This window comes from Cherax quadricarinatus, chromosome 81 (genome assembly GCF_038502225.1).
Source record: "Cherax quadricarinatus isolate ZL_2023a chromosome 81, ASM3850222v1, whole genome shotgun sequence".
Lineage (NCBI taxonomy): Eukaryota > Metazoa > Arthropoda > Malacostraca > Decapoda > Parastacidae > Cherax > Cherax quadricarinatus.
In genome coordinates this window covers 4,448,492-4,465,488 of record NC_091372.1, presented here as the reverse complement: position 1 = coordinate 4,465,488, position 16,997 = coordinate 4,448,492, and the positions used below count along the sequence as shown (strand labels likewise).

At 41.4% G+C, this 16,997-nt stretch overlaps 1 protein-coding gene across 1 annotated transcript in view; it reads left to right on the top strand.

Annotated features, from left to right (window-relative positions):
- The window catches only part of DNaseII (deoxyribonuclease II), a 56,168-nt gene extending 41,880 nt beyond the window's left edge, over positions 1-14,288 (top strand). Inside the window, exons 8-9 of the mRNA XM_053792693.2 lie at positions 6,944-7,071; positions 14,150-14,288. Of these exons, the coding sequence (XP_053648668.1) occupies positions 6,944-7,054 (111 nt within the window). The 3' untranslated portion in view covers positions 7,055-7,071; positions 14,150-14,288. The remainder of the gene's footprint in view (positions 1-6,943; positions 7,072-14,149) is intronic.
- The last annotated feature ends 2,709 nt before the right edge of the window (positions 14,289-16,997 follow it).

The window sequence follows — 16,997 nt, the reverse complement described above, 5'->3', positions numbered from 1 at the left end:
ACATAGGCCCATTCTTTGATATGTAGGCCTACCAGCTTTCTCTTGGTAGATTTGAAGGCGCTAGAATTTATGCGTACTAGTATGGCACCAACCCTGGCGCGCAAGCCGTACTAGTACGACAATGACCCTGAAAGAATTAAGCTTCTTTATAACACTGTCATTTGTTTTTACATTCTTCTTGGGAGGTGCTGAAGATTTTTGTGTAGACTGATTCTTATTGGGATTGTTTTTCTTAGTGGTTTTAAGCTGGGATTCAGGAGGCACATCCGTGGTACCAAAGTGGTCGAGGATTCGGTCCAGGTTGGACTTATTGCATGTTGTGCTGGAGGCATCAGTGTTCTTGCTTTTGTTTTGGCTTGAGGTCAAGCCGCTGAGGGCCAGGGATTTTCTCGTAGATGATCCGTCAATTAGGCTGCTGTGTGATGGTGGGTTGGGTGTTATGGTCTTAACCTCTGTGGTTAATGGTGAAATTGAGGGAACATCCCAGCTGGTACACTATAGTCACTGTGGTTCTGTGACTGATCTTCTGAAAGAAGATTTATCAGTTGACCATCACCATTGCTTATAAATCACTCAGGCTGTTGTGCAGTGGTGAGCTGGTCAGGTTCTACTTTGTGTTGTAATCTCATCTGTGGTTCATGGCAAAACTGAGGGAACCTCCCAGCTGGATCTACTTTCTCAACCTCATGATCTACTTCCCCGACCTCGTGATCAACTTCCCCGAACTTGTGATTTACTTCCCCGACCTCGTGATCTACTTCCCCGACCTCGTGATCTACTTCCCCGACCTTGTGATCTACTTCCCCGACCTCGTGATCTACTTCCCCGACCTCGTAATCTACTTCCCCAACCTCGTGATCTACTTCCCCGACCTCGTGATCTACTTCCCCAACCTCGTGATCTACTTCCCCGACTTTGTGATCTACTTCCCCGACCTCGTGATCTACTTCCCCGACCTCGTGATCTACTTCCCCGACCTCGTGATCTACTTCCCTGACCTCGTGATCTACTTCCCCGACCTCATGATCTATTTCCTTGGCCTCATGATCTATTTCCCCAACTTCATGATCTATTTCCCCAACTTCATGATCTGCTTCCCCATCTTCGGGATTTTCTTCCCCATCCTTGGGATTTTCTTTCCTGTCCTCTGGATTTTCTTCCCTGTCTTTGGGATTTTCTTCCTTGTCTTTGAGATTTTCTTCTCCATTCTCAGGATTTTCTTCTCATCTTTGGAATCGTCTTCTTCATCTTCGGGATCATCTTCCCCATCTTTGGGATCATCTTCCCCGTCTTCAGGATCATCTTTCCCATCTTCGGAATCATCTTCCTCGTCTCCGGGATCATCTTCCCCATCTCAGGGATCATCTTCCCCATCTTCGGGATCATCTTCCTCGTCTTCAGGATCATCTTCCCTGTCTTCGGGATCATCTTCCCCATCTTTGGTATCTTCTTCCCCATCTTTGGTATCTTCTTCCCCATCTTTGGGATCTTCTTCCCCGTCTTCAGGATCTTCTTCCCCATCTTCAGGATCTTCTTCCCCATCTTTGGGATCTTCTTCCTCATCTTTGGGATCATCTTCCCCGTCTTCGGGATCATCTTCCCCGTCTTTGGGATCTTCTTCCCTGTCTTTGGGATCTTCCATGACCTTGACCTCTGCCTGGTCAGTTACCTATGGGCCAGACCAGGTCATGTAGTGCTGAAGCATTACACCAATGAGGACAGTCAGTCCATGCACAACCATTACAGTGGACCCCCGCATAGCGAACTTAATCCGTGCAAGAGGGCTGGTCGTTATGCGAAATGTTCGCTATGCGAATTAATTTTCCCCATAAGAAATAATGGAAATAAAATTAATCCGTGCAAGACACCCAAAAGTATGAAAAAAATTTTTTTTTACCACAAAAAAATGTTAATTTTAGTACACACAAACTGAAAAAGGCATGCACAATTACATGACACTTACTTTTATTGAAGATCTGGTGATGATTGATGGGATGGGAGGAGGGGAGAGAGAGTGTTAGTGTTTAGAAGGGGAATCCCCTTCCATTAGGACTTGAGGTAGCAAGTCCTTTTCTGGGGTTACTTCCCTTCTTCTTTTAATGCCACTAGGACCAGCTTCAGAGTCACTGGACTTCTTTCGCACAACATATCTGTCCATAGTGGCCTGTACCTCTCGTTCCTTTATGATTTGTCTAAAGTGGTTCACAACAGTGTCATTGTAACAGTCACCAGCACGGCTTGCAATAGCTGTGTGAGGGTGATTTTCATCAAAAAAGGTTTGCACTTCAAGCCATTTTGCACACATTTCCTTAATCTTTGAAGTAGGCAATTCCTTCAATTTCTCTCTCCCCTCCTTTGAACCAGTTTCCCCAGGTCTGGCCTCTTGCTCTTGAAGTTGATCTATCAGCTCATCAGTGGTTAGTTCTTCATTGTCCTCCTCCACCAACTCTTCCACATCCTCCCCACTAACCTCCAACCCCAAGGACTTCCCCAATTCCACAATTGATTCCTCAACTGGTATACTACTCCTCTCAGGGTTAGCCTGAAACCCTTCAAAATCCCTTTTGTCTACACATTCTGGCCACAGTTTCTTCCAAGCAGAGTTCAAGGTTCTCTTAGTCACTCCCTCCCAAGCCTTACCTATAAGGTTTACACAATTGAGGATATTAAAGTGATCCTTCCAAAACTCTTTTAGAGTCAATCGAGTGTCTGTGGTCACTTCAAAGCACTTTTGAAACAGAGCTTTTGTGTACAGTTTCTTGAAGTTGGAAATGACCTGCTGGTCCATGGGCTGCAGGAGAGGAGTGGTATTAGGAGGCAAAAACTTCACCTTAATGAAGCTCATGTCCCCATAAAGTCGCTCTGCCACGTCTGTAGGATGACCAGGGGCATTGTCTAACACCAGGAGGCACTTAAGGTCTAATTTCTTTTCAGTTAGGTAATCTTTCACATTGGGGGCAAATGCATGGTGTAACCAGTTATAGAAAAATTCCCTAGTGACCCATGCCTTACTGTTTGCCCTCCACAGCACACACAAATTATCCTTGAGGACATTCTTTTGCCTGAACGCTCTGGGAGTTTCAGAGTGATACACTAATAAAGGCTTAACTTTGCAATCACCACTAGCATTGGCACACATCAACAAAGTAAGCCTGTCTTTCATAGGCTTATGTCCTGGGAGTGCCTTTTCCTCCTGAGTAATGTAGGTCCTGCTTGGCATTTTCTTCCAGAACAGGCCTGTTTCATCACAATTAAACACTTGTTCAGGTTCCAGTCCTTCAGTTTCTATGTACTCCTTGAATTCATGCACATATTTTTCAGCCGCTTTGTGGTCCGAACTGGCAGCCTCACCATGCCGTATCACACTATGGATGCCACTACGCTTCTTAAATCTCTCAAACCAACCTTTGCTGGCCTTAAATTCACTCACATCATCACTAGTTGCAGGCATTTTTTTAATTAAATCGTCATGCAACTTCCTAGCCTTTTCACATATGATCGCTTGAGAGACGCTATCTCCTGCTAGCTGTTTTTCATTTATCCACACCAATAAGAGTCTCTCAACATCTTCCATCACTTGCGATCTTTGTTTCGAAAACACAGTTAAACCTTTGGCAACAACAGCTTCCTTGATTGCCGTTTTCTTGCCCACAATAGAAGCGATGGTTGATTTTGGTTTCTTGTACAACCTGACCAGGTCGGTGATACGTACTCCACTTTCATACTTATCAATGATCTCTTTCTTCATTTCAATGGGTATTCTTACCCTTTGAGGTGTAGGGTTGGCACTAGAAGCTTTCTTGGGGCCCATGGTCACTTATTTTCCACAAACAGCACCGAAAACACTGTAATAATACGAAATATTCCGAGTGTATGCTTGAATGTTACCGCGGAGGCTGGCTGGTAAACAATGGGACGGGCGGCACATGTGAGGCTGGCTGAGGGCGCACATTGGACGCGTCTCGGACGAAGGTCGCTGAGCGGGTTTTTGTCCACTATGCGGGGCAAAATTTTAGCGAACAAAGCGTTCGCTATGCGGATTGTTCGCTATGCAAGGCGTTCGCTATGCGGGGGTCCACTGTATTGCAAAATGTGAATTCTCACTATTCTTGTCTGTCAGATCCTCCAGCCTTTTCCTGAGAGCTAATATCTCACTGTAGGCTTGATAAACTCTAGTGAAAATTCTGGTCATATTCCACTAACTTCTCTGTAGCTCCAGGATCACCACTGATGTACTCTCAGATGGGGGTCCATCCACCATAAGCATCACCTCACCCATATGTGGAACATTGTAAAAATGGTTCCACCAGCTCTTACAGCCAAAGATCTCACACAACACCTTCAAGCAGAGATTCTCATGTTCCTATGGAAGGTCCTCCACAAGGTACAACAGGCACCTTTCAATACATTCTTGTAGCAACCATTGCTACAGCAGCAAAGAAAGAGCAGAGTGTGCCTTGAAGAAATCATTTTGGATGATTAAGAAGATTAGATATATTCAAGTTTACCAGAAAAATTATCTCTTGAATGCTTTAATACTGCCTATAGTATATGAATTGTTTATTATGTGTGTTAATAAAAAAAAAAAATTTCAACACGTCGGTTGTTTCCCACTTAGGCAGGGTAACCCAAAAAGAAAGAAAAACCCAAAAAGAAAAAAAAAAACAAAAAGAAAGAAAAAACTTTCATCGTCTTTCAACAATTTCACCATGACTCATAATCGCTGTCTTCCCAGAGGCACTCAGATACGACAGTTTAGATGTCCCTCCAAACTGCCAATATCCCAAACCCCTCCTTTAGAGTGCAGGCATTGTACTTCCCATTTCCAGGACTCAAGTCTGGGTAACTGGTTTCCCTGAATCCCTTCACAAAATGTTACCCTGCTCACACTCCAACAGCTCATCAGGTCCCAAAGACCATTCATCTCCTATCTAACACACTCATGCACACTTGCTGGAAGTCCAAGCCCCTTGCCCACAAAACCTCTACCCCCCATCCCAACGTTTTCGAGGATGACCCCTACCCCGCCTTCCTTCCCCTACAGATTTATATGCTCTCCAAGTCATTTTACTTTGTTCTATTCTCTAAATGACCAAACCACCTCAACAACCCCTCTTCAGCCCTCTGATTAATACTTTTAGTAACTCCACATCTCCTCCTAATTTCCACACTATGAATTCTCTGCATAATATTTACACTGCATTGCCCTTAGACACGACATCTCCGCTGCCTCCAGCCTCTTCCTTGCTGCAGCATTTACAACCCATGCTTCACACCCATGTAAGAGTGTTGGTACCACTATACTCTTGTATATTCCCTTCTTTGCCTCCATGGATAATGTATTTTGTCTCCACAGAATAAAATATATAGGATTTAAATACAGCCTCTCCTCACTTAATGACAGAATTCCGTTCCTCAGACCACATCAGTAAATGAATTCGTCGCTAAGTGAGGAGCATACTATAATGGTAATGGGTTTATGTCAACTATCTTTGATATTGTTTTAATGTCACCTTTACACCATTTATAAAATTTTTGGTATATTTTTAAATGTTTATACAGTAGTGTTGTACTGTATATTGTAATACACAGAATAGAGGAAATCAGCTCTAATATACATTATTTAACCCTTTTAGGGTCCGTCCCGTAGATCTACGGCTTTACGTTCAGGGTCCAAACCGTAGATCTACGCCATGAGCTCAGCTCACTCTGATAAACTGTGAGTGGTACATTTGGGCCTAGATATGAGAGAATACATCTATGTGGTATGTGTGCACCACATAAAACAGATCCTGCAGCACACTGTGTATAATGAGAGAAAAAAATGAAATCATGATTTTTCGATTAAAACAGCAACTTTGCAGTGTTTTTTCGTATGTTTTTTATAGATGTATTTGCGATTTCTTGGTCTCATTTGATAGAATGGAAGACATATTACAGAAATAGAGATGATTTTGATTGGTTTTAGCACTGGAAATGGCTTGAAACTGAGCTCAAAGTAGCAGAAATGTTAAATTTTTGCCGATATTCAAGAGTAAACAAACGACCTCACACGTCTAATACACGCCAGCTGGTGGGTCTAATATACATTCACAAATATGTTGATGATATTTATACAATTATTACAGTATTGCATAACAGTAAATCTTCTATTTTTTGGTGTGAATAAAAATTCATTATGTGAATACAAAATCAAAATGGAATTTATTTGTAAAGCCTCAAAACATAACTAATGAACAGAGGAAATGTTAGTTTAGTGCCAGGAATGCCTACATTGTTCATTCTGGACCCTATTTTGAAATTGGAATATTTTGAACTTTGTGTTAAATTGGCCAAATTAACAATTTCCGATCACTTTATTTTGTAGTTGAAACAGTTGACTTGGCGATTTCTTGTGCTCAATCGATAGAATAGAAGTAATACTAGTGAAATAGCTAAGAATTTGGTTGATTGGAATAATGTAATTGGCCTAAAATGGGAGTCAAAGTCGGCAAAATCGCCGATTCGTAAATACGTATCGCTGACACATCAAAATTCGCGAGAGCATAATTTCGTCAATTTTCCACCAAATTTCGTACTTTTTGTTTTATTACCTTCACAAAAAGATTCTCTACGATTTCATAAGAAAAAATAACAAATTTTTTTTTTTTAAATTCTTGGACACTGGTGCGTGACTCCAGATTTGGGCCTTGGACCCTGAAAGGGTTAAGTATGCATACTGAATGCATACTGATCAGAGAGCCTGTCATAAGTCTGAGTTGTTGGTAAACGAGTACGTAGCTAAATGAGGAGAGTGTTTATTTTGGCCTGAGAGGCCAAAACGTACTGAAAAGTCTTTGACTGAGGAAGAAAATATACAGGACTCTGTTATGTGTATGCATTTCATACCTTTATCACTGGTTTCTTACTTTGCATATATACTGATTTTTTACCATTTTTCCAGGAAGCTCAGTTTCATCGTGCAGGAGGCACTGTGTGCATGCAGAGCTTGAGCATTTGGCATCGATTCCATAATCTTGTGCAAGCTGTTGAAGGTTGCCCTAAGGCAGTGTAAGGAAGGAAGGATTAAAGGTATGCTTTGATTTGTTTACAGTTTAAATGCTAATTTATCATATACATATTTTAGGAGTGAAGAAGAGCAGAATGTAAGTGTGGGGGAGGTACGTGAGGCATTACATAGAATGAAAAGGGGGTAAAGCAGCTGGAACTGATGGGATCATGACAGAAATGTTAAAAGCAGGGGGGGATATAGTGTTGGAGTGGTTGGTACTTTTGTTTAATAAATGTATGAAAGAGGGGAAGGTACCTAGGGATTGGCAGAGAGCATGTATAGTCTCTTTATATAAAGGGAATTGGGACAAAAGAGATTGTAAAAATTATAGAGGAATAAGTTTACTGAGTATACCAGGAAAAGTGTACGGTAGGGTTATTATTGAAAGAATTAGAGGTAAGACAGAATGTAGGATTGAGGATGAGCAAGGAGGTTTCAGAGTGGGTAGGGGATGTCTAGATCAAGTGTTTACATTGAAGCATATGTGAACAGTATTTAGATAAAGGTAGGGAAGTTTTTATTGCATTTATGGATTTAGAAAAGGCATATGATAGAGTGGATAGGGGAGCAATGTGGCAGATGTTGCAAGTACAGTGGACCCCCGGCTTACGATATTATTTCATTCCAGAAGTATGTTCAGGTGCCAGTACTGAACGAATTTGTTCCCATAAGGAATATTGTGAATTAGATTAGTCCATTTCAGACCCCCAAACATACACGTACAAACGCACTTTCATAAATACACTTACATAATTGGTCGCATTGGGAGCTGATCATAAAGCGGGGGTCCACTGTATATGGAATAGGTGGTAAGTTACTAAATGCTGTAAAGAGTTTTTATGAGGATAGTGAGACTCAGGTTAGGGTGTGTAGAAGAGAGGGAGACTACTTCCCGGTAAAAGTAGGTCTTAGACAGGGATGTGTAATGTCACCATGGTTGTTTAATATATTTATAGATGGGGTTGTAGAAGAAGTAAATGCTAGGGTGTTTGGGAGAGGGGTGGGATTAAATTATGGGGAATCAAATACAAAATGGGAATTGACACAGTTACTTTTTGCTGATGATACTGTGCTTATGGGGGATTCTAAAGAAAAATTGCAAAGGTTAGTGGATGAGTTTGGGAGTGTGAGTAAAGGTAGAAAGTTGAAAGTGAACATAGAAAAGAGTAAGGTGATGAGGGTATCAAATGATTTAGATAAAGAATGAGGTGAATCATAGAATTGATGAGGGGAAAAGGGTGAGTGGTGCACTTAGGAGTCTGTGGAGACAAAGAACTTTGTCCTTGGAGGCAAAGAGGGGAATGTATGAGAGTATAGTTTTACCAACGCTCTTATATGGGTGTGAAGCATGGGTGATGAATGTTGCAGCGAGGAGAAGGCTGGAGGCAGTGGAGATGTCATGTCTGAGAGCAATGTGTGGTGTGAATATAATGCAGAGAATTCGTAGTTTGGAAGTTAGGAGGAGGTGTGGGATTACCAAAACTGTTGTCCAGAGGGCTGAGGAAGGGTTGTTGAGGTGGTTCGGACATGTGGAGAGAATGGAGCGAAACAGAATAACTTCAAGAGTGTATCAGTCTGTAGTGGAAGGAAGGCGGGGTAGGGGTCTGCCTAGGAAAGGTTGGAGGGAGGGGGTAAAGGAGGTTTTGTGTGCGAGGGGCTTGGACTTCCAGCAGGCATGCGTGAGCGTGTTTGGTAGGAGTGAATGGAGACAAATGGTTTTTAATACTTGACGTGCTGTTGGAGTGTGAGCAAAGTAACATTTATGAAGGGGTTCAGGGAAACCGGCAGGCCGGACTTGAGTCCTGGAGATGGGAAGTACAGTGCCTGCACTCTGAAGGAGGGGTGTTAATGTTGCAGTTTAAAAACTGCAGTGTAAAGCACCCTTCTGGCAAGACAGTGATGGAGTGAATGATGGTGAAAGTTTTTCTTTTTCGGGCCACCCTGCCTTGGTGGGAATCGGCCAGTGTGATAATAAAAAAAAAAAAAGAAAAATTGGATATCAAATTGGGGAGGAGGAGTATGGAAGAAGTGAATGTTTTCAGATACTTGGGAGTTGACGTGTCGGTGGATGGATTTATGAAGGATGAGGGTAATCATAGAATTGATGAAGGAAAAGAGGTGAGTGGTGCGTTGAGGTATATGTGGAGTCAAAAAACGTTATCTATGGAGGCAAAGAAGGGAATGTATGAAAGTATGGTAGTACCAACAATCTTATATGGGTGTGAAGCTTGGGTTGTGAGTGCAGCAGCAAGGAGGCAGTTGGAGGCAGTGGAGATGTCCTTTCTAAGGGCAATGTGTGGTGTAAATATTATGCAGAAAATTCGGAGTGTGGAAATTAGGAGAAGGTGTGGAGTTAATAAAAGTATTAGTCAGAGGGCTGAAGAGGGGTTGTTGAGGTGGTTTGGTCATTTAGAAAGAATGGATCAAAGTAGAATGACATGGAGAGCATTTAAATCTGTAGGAGAAGGAAGGCGGGGTAGGGGTCGGCCTCGAAAAGGTTGGAAGGAAGGGGTAAGGGAGGTTTTGTGGGCAAGGGGCTTGGACTTCCAGCAGGCGTGCATGGGCGTGTTCGATAGGAGTGAATGGAGACGAATGGTATTTGGGACCTGACGATCTGTTGGAGTTTGAGCAGGGTAATATTTAGTGAAGGGATTCAGGGAAACAGGTTATTTTTATATAGCAGGACTTGAGTCCTGGAAATGGGAAGTACAATGCCTGTACTCTAAAGGAGGGGTTTTGGGATATTAGCAGTTTGGAGGGATATATTGTGTATCTTTATACGTATATGCTTCTAAACTGTTGTGTTCTGAGCACCTCTGCAAAAACAGTGATTATGTGTGAGTGTGGTGAAAGTGTTGAATGATGATGAAAGTATTTTCTTTTTGGGGATTTTTTCTTTCTTTTGGGTCACCCTGCCTCAGTGGGAGACGGCCGACTTGTTGAAAAAAAAAAAAAATTAAATTCTTCAGAACTAACAATTTTGTTTTGCCATGTTGGTTTGATATAAGATTACACACAGAAAGCATGTATGTAGTCAAGATCATAGACAAGGATAGTGCCTAGATAGGTGAATTAATGATAAAAAAAAAAAGATATGTAGTGTTTGTGTCAAGAGTAATGGGTTTTTATTTTTTTATTCATGTTCGACATTATAGTTGGAAATAATCAGATTTACAAAATTTAAAAAACTCAGTAGCAGTATATATGTATTTTTTTTTAACATGTCATTCATCTCCCACCGAGGCAGGGTGGCCCAAAAAGAAAGAAAATCCCCGAAAAGAAAATACTTTCATCATCATTCAACATTTTCATCTCACTCATACATAATCACTGTCTTTGCAGAGGCACTCAGATACGACAGTTCAGAAGTCCCTCGAAACTGCCAGTATCCCAAACCCCTCCTTTAAAGTGCAGGCATTGTACTTCGCAGTTCCAGGACTCATGTCTGGCTAACCAGTTTCCCTGAATCCCTTCACAAAATATTACCCTGCTCACACTCCAACAGCTCATCAGGTCCCAAAAACCATTCGTCTCCATTCACTCCTATCTAACACACTCACACATGCTTGCTGGAAGTCCAAGCCATTCGCCCACAAAACCTTCTTTACCCCCTCCCTCCAACCTTTTCGAGGATGACCCCTACCCTGCCTTCCTTCCCCTACAGATTTATATGCTCTCCAAGTCATTCTACTTTGATTCATTCTCTCTAAATGACCAAAGCACCTCAACAACCCCTCTTCAGCCCTCTGACTAATACTTTTAGTAACTCCACACCCCCAGCTAATTTCCACACTCCGAATTCTCTGCATAATATTTACACCACACATTGCCTTTAGACAGGACATCTCCACTGCCTCTAGCTGCCTCTTTGCTGCAGCATTTGCAACCCAAGCTTCATACCCATATAAGAGTGTTAGTATCACTACTTACTTTTATTGAAGATCTGGTGATGATTGATGGGATGGGAGGAGGGGAGAGCATTATCTTCTTACTGTTTAGAAGGGGAATCCCCTTCCATTAGGACTTGAGGTAGCAAGTCCTTTTCCGGGGTTACTTCCCTTCTTCTTTTAATGCCACTAGGACCAGCTTGAGAGTCACTGGACCTCTGTCGCACAACAAATCTGTCCATAGAGCTCTGTACCTCCCGTTCCTTTACGATTTGTCTAAAATGGGCCACAACATTGTCATTGAAATAGTCACCAGCACGGCTTGCAACAGCTGTGTCAGGGTGATTTTCATCCATAAAGGTTTGCAGTTCAACCCACTGTGCACACATTTCCTTAATCTTTGAAGTAGGCACAATGGATTCCACAACTGGCATAGGCTTCTCAGGGTTAGCCCCAAACCCTTCAAAATCTTTCTTAATTTCCATACTAATTCTCACCCTTTTTACCACAGGGTTGGCACTAGAAGCTTTCTTGGGGCCCATGGTCACTTATTTTCCAGAAACACCACCGAAAACGCTGTAATAATACGAAATATTCCGAGTGTATGCTTGGATGTTAGCGCGGAGGCTGCCTGGTAAACAATGGCACGGGCGGCACATGTGAGGCTGGGTGAGGGCGCACATTGGACGCGTCTCGGACGAAAATCGGTGAGCGGGTTTTTAATCGGTATGCGCGGCAAAAATTTTGCGATTAAAGTAAGCGGTATGCGAAATAATCGCTATGTGATGCCATCGTTATGCGGGGGTCCACTGTACTTTCATACATTCCCTTCTTTGCCTCCATGGATAACGTTATTTGTCTCCACAGATCCCTCAACGCACCACTCACCTTTGTTCCTTCGTCAATTCTCTGGTTAACCTCATCTTTCATAAACCCATCCGCTGACAAGTCAACTCCCAAATATTTGAAAACATTCATTTCTTCCACCCTCCCTCCCTCCAGTGTGATATCAAATTTTTCTTTATCTAAATCATTTGATACCCTCATCACCTTACTCTTCTCTATGTTCACTTTCAACTTTCTACCTTTACACACCCTCTCAAACTCGTCCACTAACCTTTGCAACTTTTCCTTAGAATCTCCCATAAGCACAGTATCATTAGCAAAAAGTAACTGTGTCACCTCCCATTTTAAACTTGATTCCCCATAATATAATCCCACCCCTCTCCCCAACACCCTAGCACTGACTTCTTTTACAACCCCATCTATAAATATATTAAACAACCCTGGTGATATTACACATCAGTGTCTAAGACCTTCTTTTACCCTGAAGTAATCTCGCTCTCTCCTACACAATACAGTGGACCCCCGCATAACGATGGCATCACATAGCGATTATTTCGCATACCGCTTACTTTAATTGCAAAAATTTTGCCTCACATACCGCTTAAAAACCCGCTTACCGATTTTCCTCCGAGACGCGTCCAATGTGCGGCCTGAGCCACGCTCACATGTTCCGCCGGTGGCATTGTTTACCAGCCAGCCTCCGCGGTAACATCCAAGCATACAATCGGAATATTTCGTATTATTACAGTGTTTTCGGTGCTTTTTCTGGAAAATAAGTGACCATGGGCCCCAAGAAAGCTTCTAGTGCCAACCCTACAGCAATAAGGGTGAGAATTACAATAGAGAAGAAGAAAAAGATCATTGATAAGTATCGCTACTATTGGTGGTACAGCTGCTGCTGCTGCTGCTGCTGCACTGTCAGCTGCTGCTGCTGCTGTAGCATCGTCTGCTGCTGCTGCTGCTGCTGTAGCATCGTCTGCTGCTGCTGTAGCATCGTCTGCTGCAGCTGTAGCATTGTCTGCTGCTGCTGCTGCTGCTGTAGCATCGTCTGCTGCTGCTGCTGCTGTAGCATCGTCTGCTGCTGCTGTATCATTGTCTGCTGCTGCTGCTGCTGCTGTAGCATCGTCTGCTGCTGCTGTAGCATCGTCTGCTGCTGCTGTAGCATTGTTGCTGCTGTACCACCGTCTGTTGCTGCTGTACCACCGTCAGCTGCTGCTGCTGCTGTAGCACCGTTGTTGGTGTGGCTTATTGAGAATACCAAGAAACAATTAACCCCAGAGGATTTGCCACCCAGGATAACCCAAAAAAGTCAGTGTCATCGAAGACTGTCTAACTTATTTCCATTGGGGTCCTTAATCTTGTCTCCCAGGATGCAACCCACACCAGTCGACTAACACCCAGGTGAACAGGGAAAAATGCCTGGAACTAGTGCTCATATTGGTGAATTTAAAGCCAGCAAAGGTTGGTTTGAGAGATTTAAGAATCGTAGTGGCATATACAGTGTGATAAGGCCTGTTCTGGAAGAAAATGCCAACAGGACCTACAGTACTCAGGAGGAAAAGGCACTCCCAGGACACAGTGTCTCATCAGTCATTGCTGCATCTTCAATAAAGGTAAGTGTCATTTATTCTTCATTTAGTAGACTAGTACATGCACAATATATACTGTGCATGTACTACTCTACTATTGTGCATGTATCCATCTCTTTGTGTGTGGGAAAATGTATATTTCATGTGGTAAAATTTTTTTTTTCATACTTTTGGGTGTCTTGCACGGATTAATTTTATTTCCATTATTTCTTATGGGGAAAATTCATTCACATAACGATTATTTCGCATAACAATTACCCCTCTTGCACGGATTAAAATCGTTAACCGGGGGTCCACTGTATATCTTTCAACGTACCAGCCATATCCCACTGAGTTGGGGTGGCCCAAAAGGAAAAATGAAAGTTTCTTCTTTTAAATTTAGTAATATATACAGGAGAAGGAGTTACTAACCCCTTGCTCTCTGCATTTAAGTTGCCTCTTATGACACGCATGGCTTACACAATATATATTAAGTATATAAATAATACATACTCTCCATAGGGAAGTGGAGAAGACTCCTCCTCAAGTCATGCATGTTGTAAGAGGTAACTAAAATGCCGGGAGCAAGGGGCTAATAACCCCTTCTCCTGTATAAATTACTAAATGTGTAAAGAAGAAAATCTTTGGTTCTTTCGTTTTTTTGGATCACCCTGCCTCAGTGGGAGACAGCTGGTGTGTTAAAAAAAATTATACATACTTATGTACTTTGTGGAAACACTACAATCTTTTTGTAAATAATGATCCCCAGGATGATTTCAATTAATTTCACATTTCAGAATTGCCCTGTCACAGCTGGTTTTGAGGATATATGAAATATAAACTAATAACAGTACCTTGAGTTTTTATCCAGTGAATTCTGTTGGTGTTCATTTCATTTTGAAAACTACAGAAATCAAGAAGTCAAGACAAAACAGTTACAGGTATGTCTGGGTATTGTGGTATATACAGGGTAAAATTAGGTTAGTGTTTGAACGCATAACTTAATATCTTATACTTACAAATGTGTGGACAAGAAAATAAAACAAGGTGCTTTTCTTAACTCATGTGATTACTGTATCAGTGAACTTAGTCATTTCTTCAGCTAGCATCTATATGTTGTCTTGATTCTTTCAGCAGATTTTCTTACTTAAGAAGGTAGCCTCTTGTTTAATCTTCCCTGTACTGTATTTTCTTTGATCTTTGGGTGAACATTTAAAGGACACTCTGAAACCCTGTAAATTATGTTTATTGGCTGATAACTCTGTCAAGGAAGTGGAGCAGTCACCATTTGCTTGCATTGAGTATTTACACTGTTGGCATCTGAGGTTTCAAGGATAAGAGAGAGATTCGGGAGGGAGAAAAATGATAGATGAAGGAAAAAAAAAAAGGCTAAATATAAGACAGCAGTAGCTGTTGAATTGGGAAGTGGAGACACTGTAGCATTCATTAAGAGTCCATATAAATTTACAAAGATATTCACTATAAGGCTAACCAGGTAAAAATATTTAATATATATTGAGTATTCTAAATCTTCATAATTGATCGTAAAGGTTTAGCTGAATACAGTAGCCTCATGCAAGTTTATGCAACACTGAAGATAACATGTACAATTCTCCTAGTTAATAGTTTTTTTATTTATTATTTTTATTATCACACTGGCCGATTCCCACCAAGGCAGGGTGGCCCGAAAAAGAAAAACTTTCACCATCATTCACTCCATCACTGTCTTGCCAGAAGGGTGCTTTACACTACAGTTTTTAAACTGCAACATTAACACCCCTCCTTCAGAGTGCAGGCACTGTACTTCCCATCTCCAGGACTCAAGTCCGGCCTGCCGGTTTCCCTGAATCCCTTCATAAATGTTACTTTGCTCACACTCCAACAGCACGTCAAGTATTAAAAACCATTTGTCTCCATTCACTCCTATCAAACACGCTCACGCATGCCTGCTGGAAGTCCAAGCCCCTCGCACACAAAACCTCCTTTACCCCCTCCCTCCAACCTTTCCTAGGCCGACCCCTACCCTGCCTTCCTTCCACTACAGACTGATACACTCTTGAAGTCATTCTGTTTCGCTCCATTCTCTCTACATGTCCGAACCACCTCAACAATAGTTTTATCAACAAATTTTTAATACCTATAAATAGCCAGTATTTTAGAGATAAGATGAACTATTAATAAATATTCAGAAATATAGATAATGGCATATCAGTTTATGCTGTTGAAGTATGGTCATAAATTCCTACTTCTACAAGATTTTAGTTATCATCCTCTACTTAACCCTTTGACTGTTTTGGTTGTATATATACGTTTTACAAGCCAATGTTTCGGACGTATATATACTCAATAATTCTAGCGGCTTCAAATCAAGCAGGAGAAAGCTGGTAGGCCCACATGTGAGAGAATGGGTCTGTGTGGTCAGTGTGCACCATATAAAAAAATCCTGCAGCACGCAGTGCATAATGAGGAAAAAAAACTCTAACCTCTTTTTGGATTAAAACACCGACTTTGAGGTATATTTTCTTAGTATTTATGGTTGTATTCTCGTTTTCATGGTCTCATTTGATAGAATGGAAAACGTATTACAGAAATGGAGATGATTTTGATTAGTTTCACGATGAAAACGAAATTGAGCTCAAAGTAGAGGAAATGTTCGATTTTTACCAATGTTCAAGAGTAAGCAAATCACACCACATGTCCAATACATGTCAACTGGGGAGTCTGATATTCTTTCACTAGTGCGCTGATATTATTTGTATGATTTTTACAATAATGCAGTAGTCTGCATAACAGTAAATCTTCTATTTTTTGTATGAATAAAAAATCAAAATAGAAAGCAATAGTAATATAAGAGGGGCCTAGAGACATGACTAATGAACAGAAGATATATTATTTTAGTGCCAAGAATGTCTACATTGTTTATTCTGGACCCTATTTTGAAATTGGCATCTTTTTTAATTTGCATGAAATTAGCCAAATTACCAATTTCTGACCACTTTATTGGGTCGTTCAAGTCAGTAAATGGGCAGTTTCTTGTACTCAATTGATAGGAAAAATGGAGTTCTAAAGAAATAGCTTTGAGTTTTGTCAACTGGAACAATGGAATTGGCCAAAAATAGGGCTCAAAGTCGGCGAAATCGCCAATGCGTATATGTCGCCGAGACCGCTAACTTTGCAGGAGCGTAATTCCGTGAGTTTTCGACCAAATTTCGTACTTTTGGTGTTATTACCATCGGGAAAAGATTCTCTGTCATTTCATAAGAATTTTTTTTTTTTTTTTCAAAAAATTTTCAACTTAGAATGACAGTTTCAGAAAGGAGCTTGCGACAGTCAAAGGGTTAAGTGAGAGTGCTGTGGTAGAATATGTAAAAATAATCTCAGAGGGAGTAGGCTGGTGGGCTTGATGTTACTAATGATAGTATTGGGGCAGTAAGAGAGAGTACTATTTCTCCTAATGCTCAGTAATAACCCACATGGAGACAAACTCAGGAGATTGTCTGATCTGTATATTTTGACACCCTTCTTCAGTCAATCTCTTGAGTTTCTGTCTCTGTGTGGGTTATTATTGAGCACTGACAAGTGTAGAACCATCAGACATGTAGAATCATCAGACAATTTACCCCTGTTCAACAAATGCCATTTGAA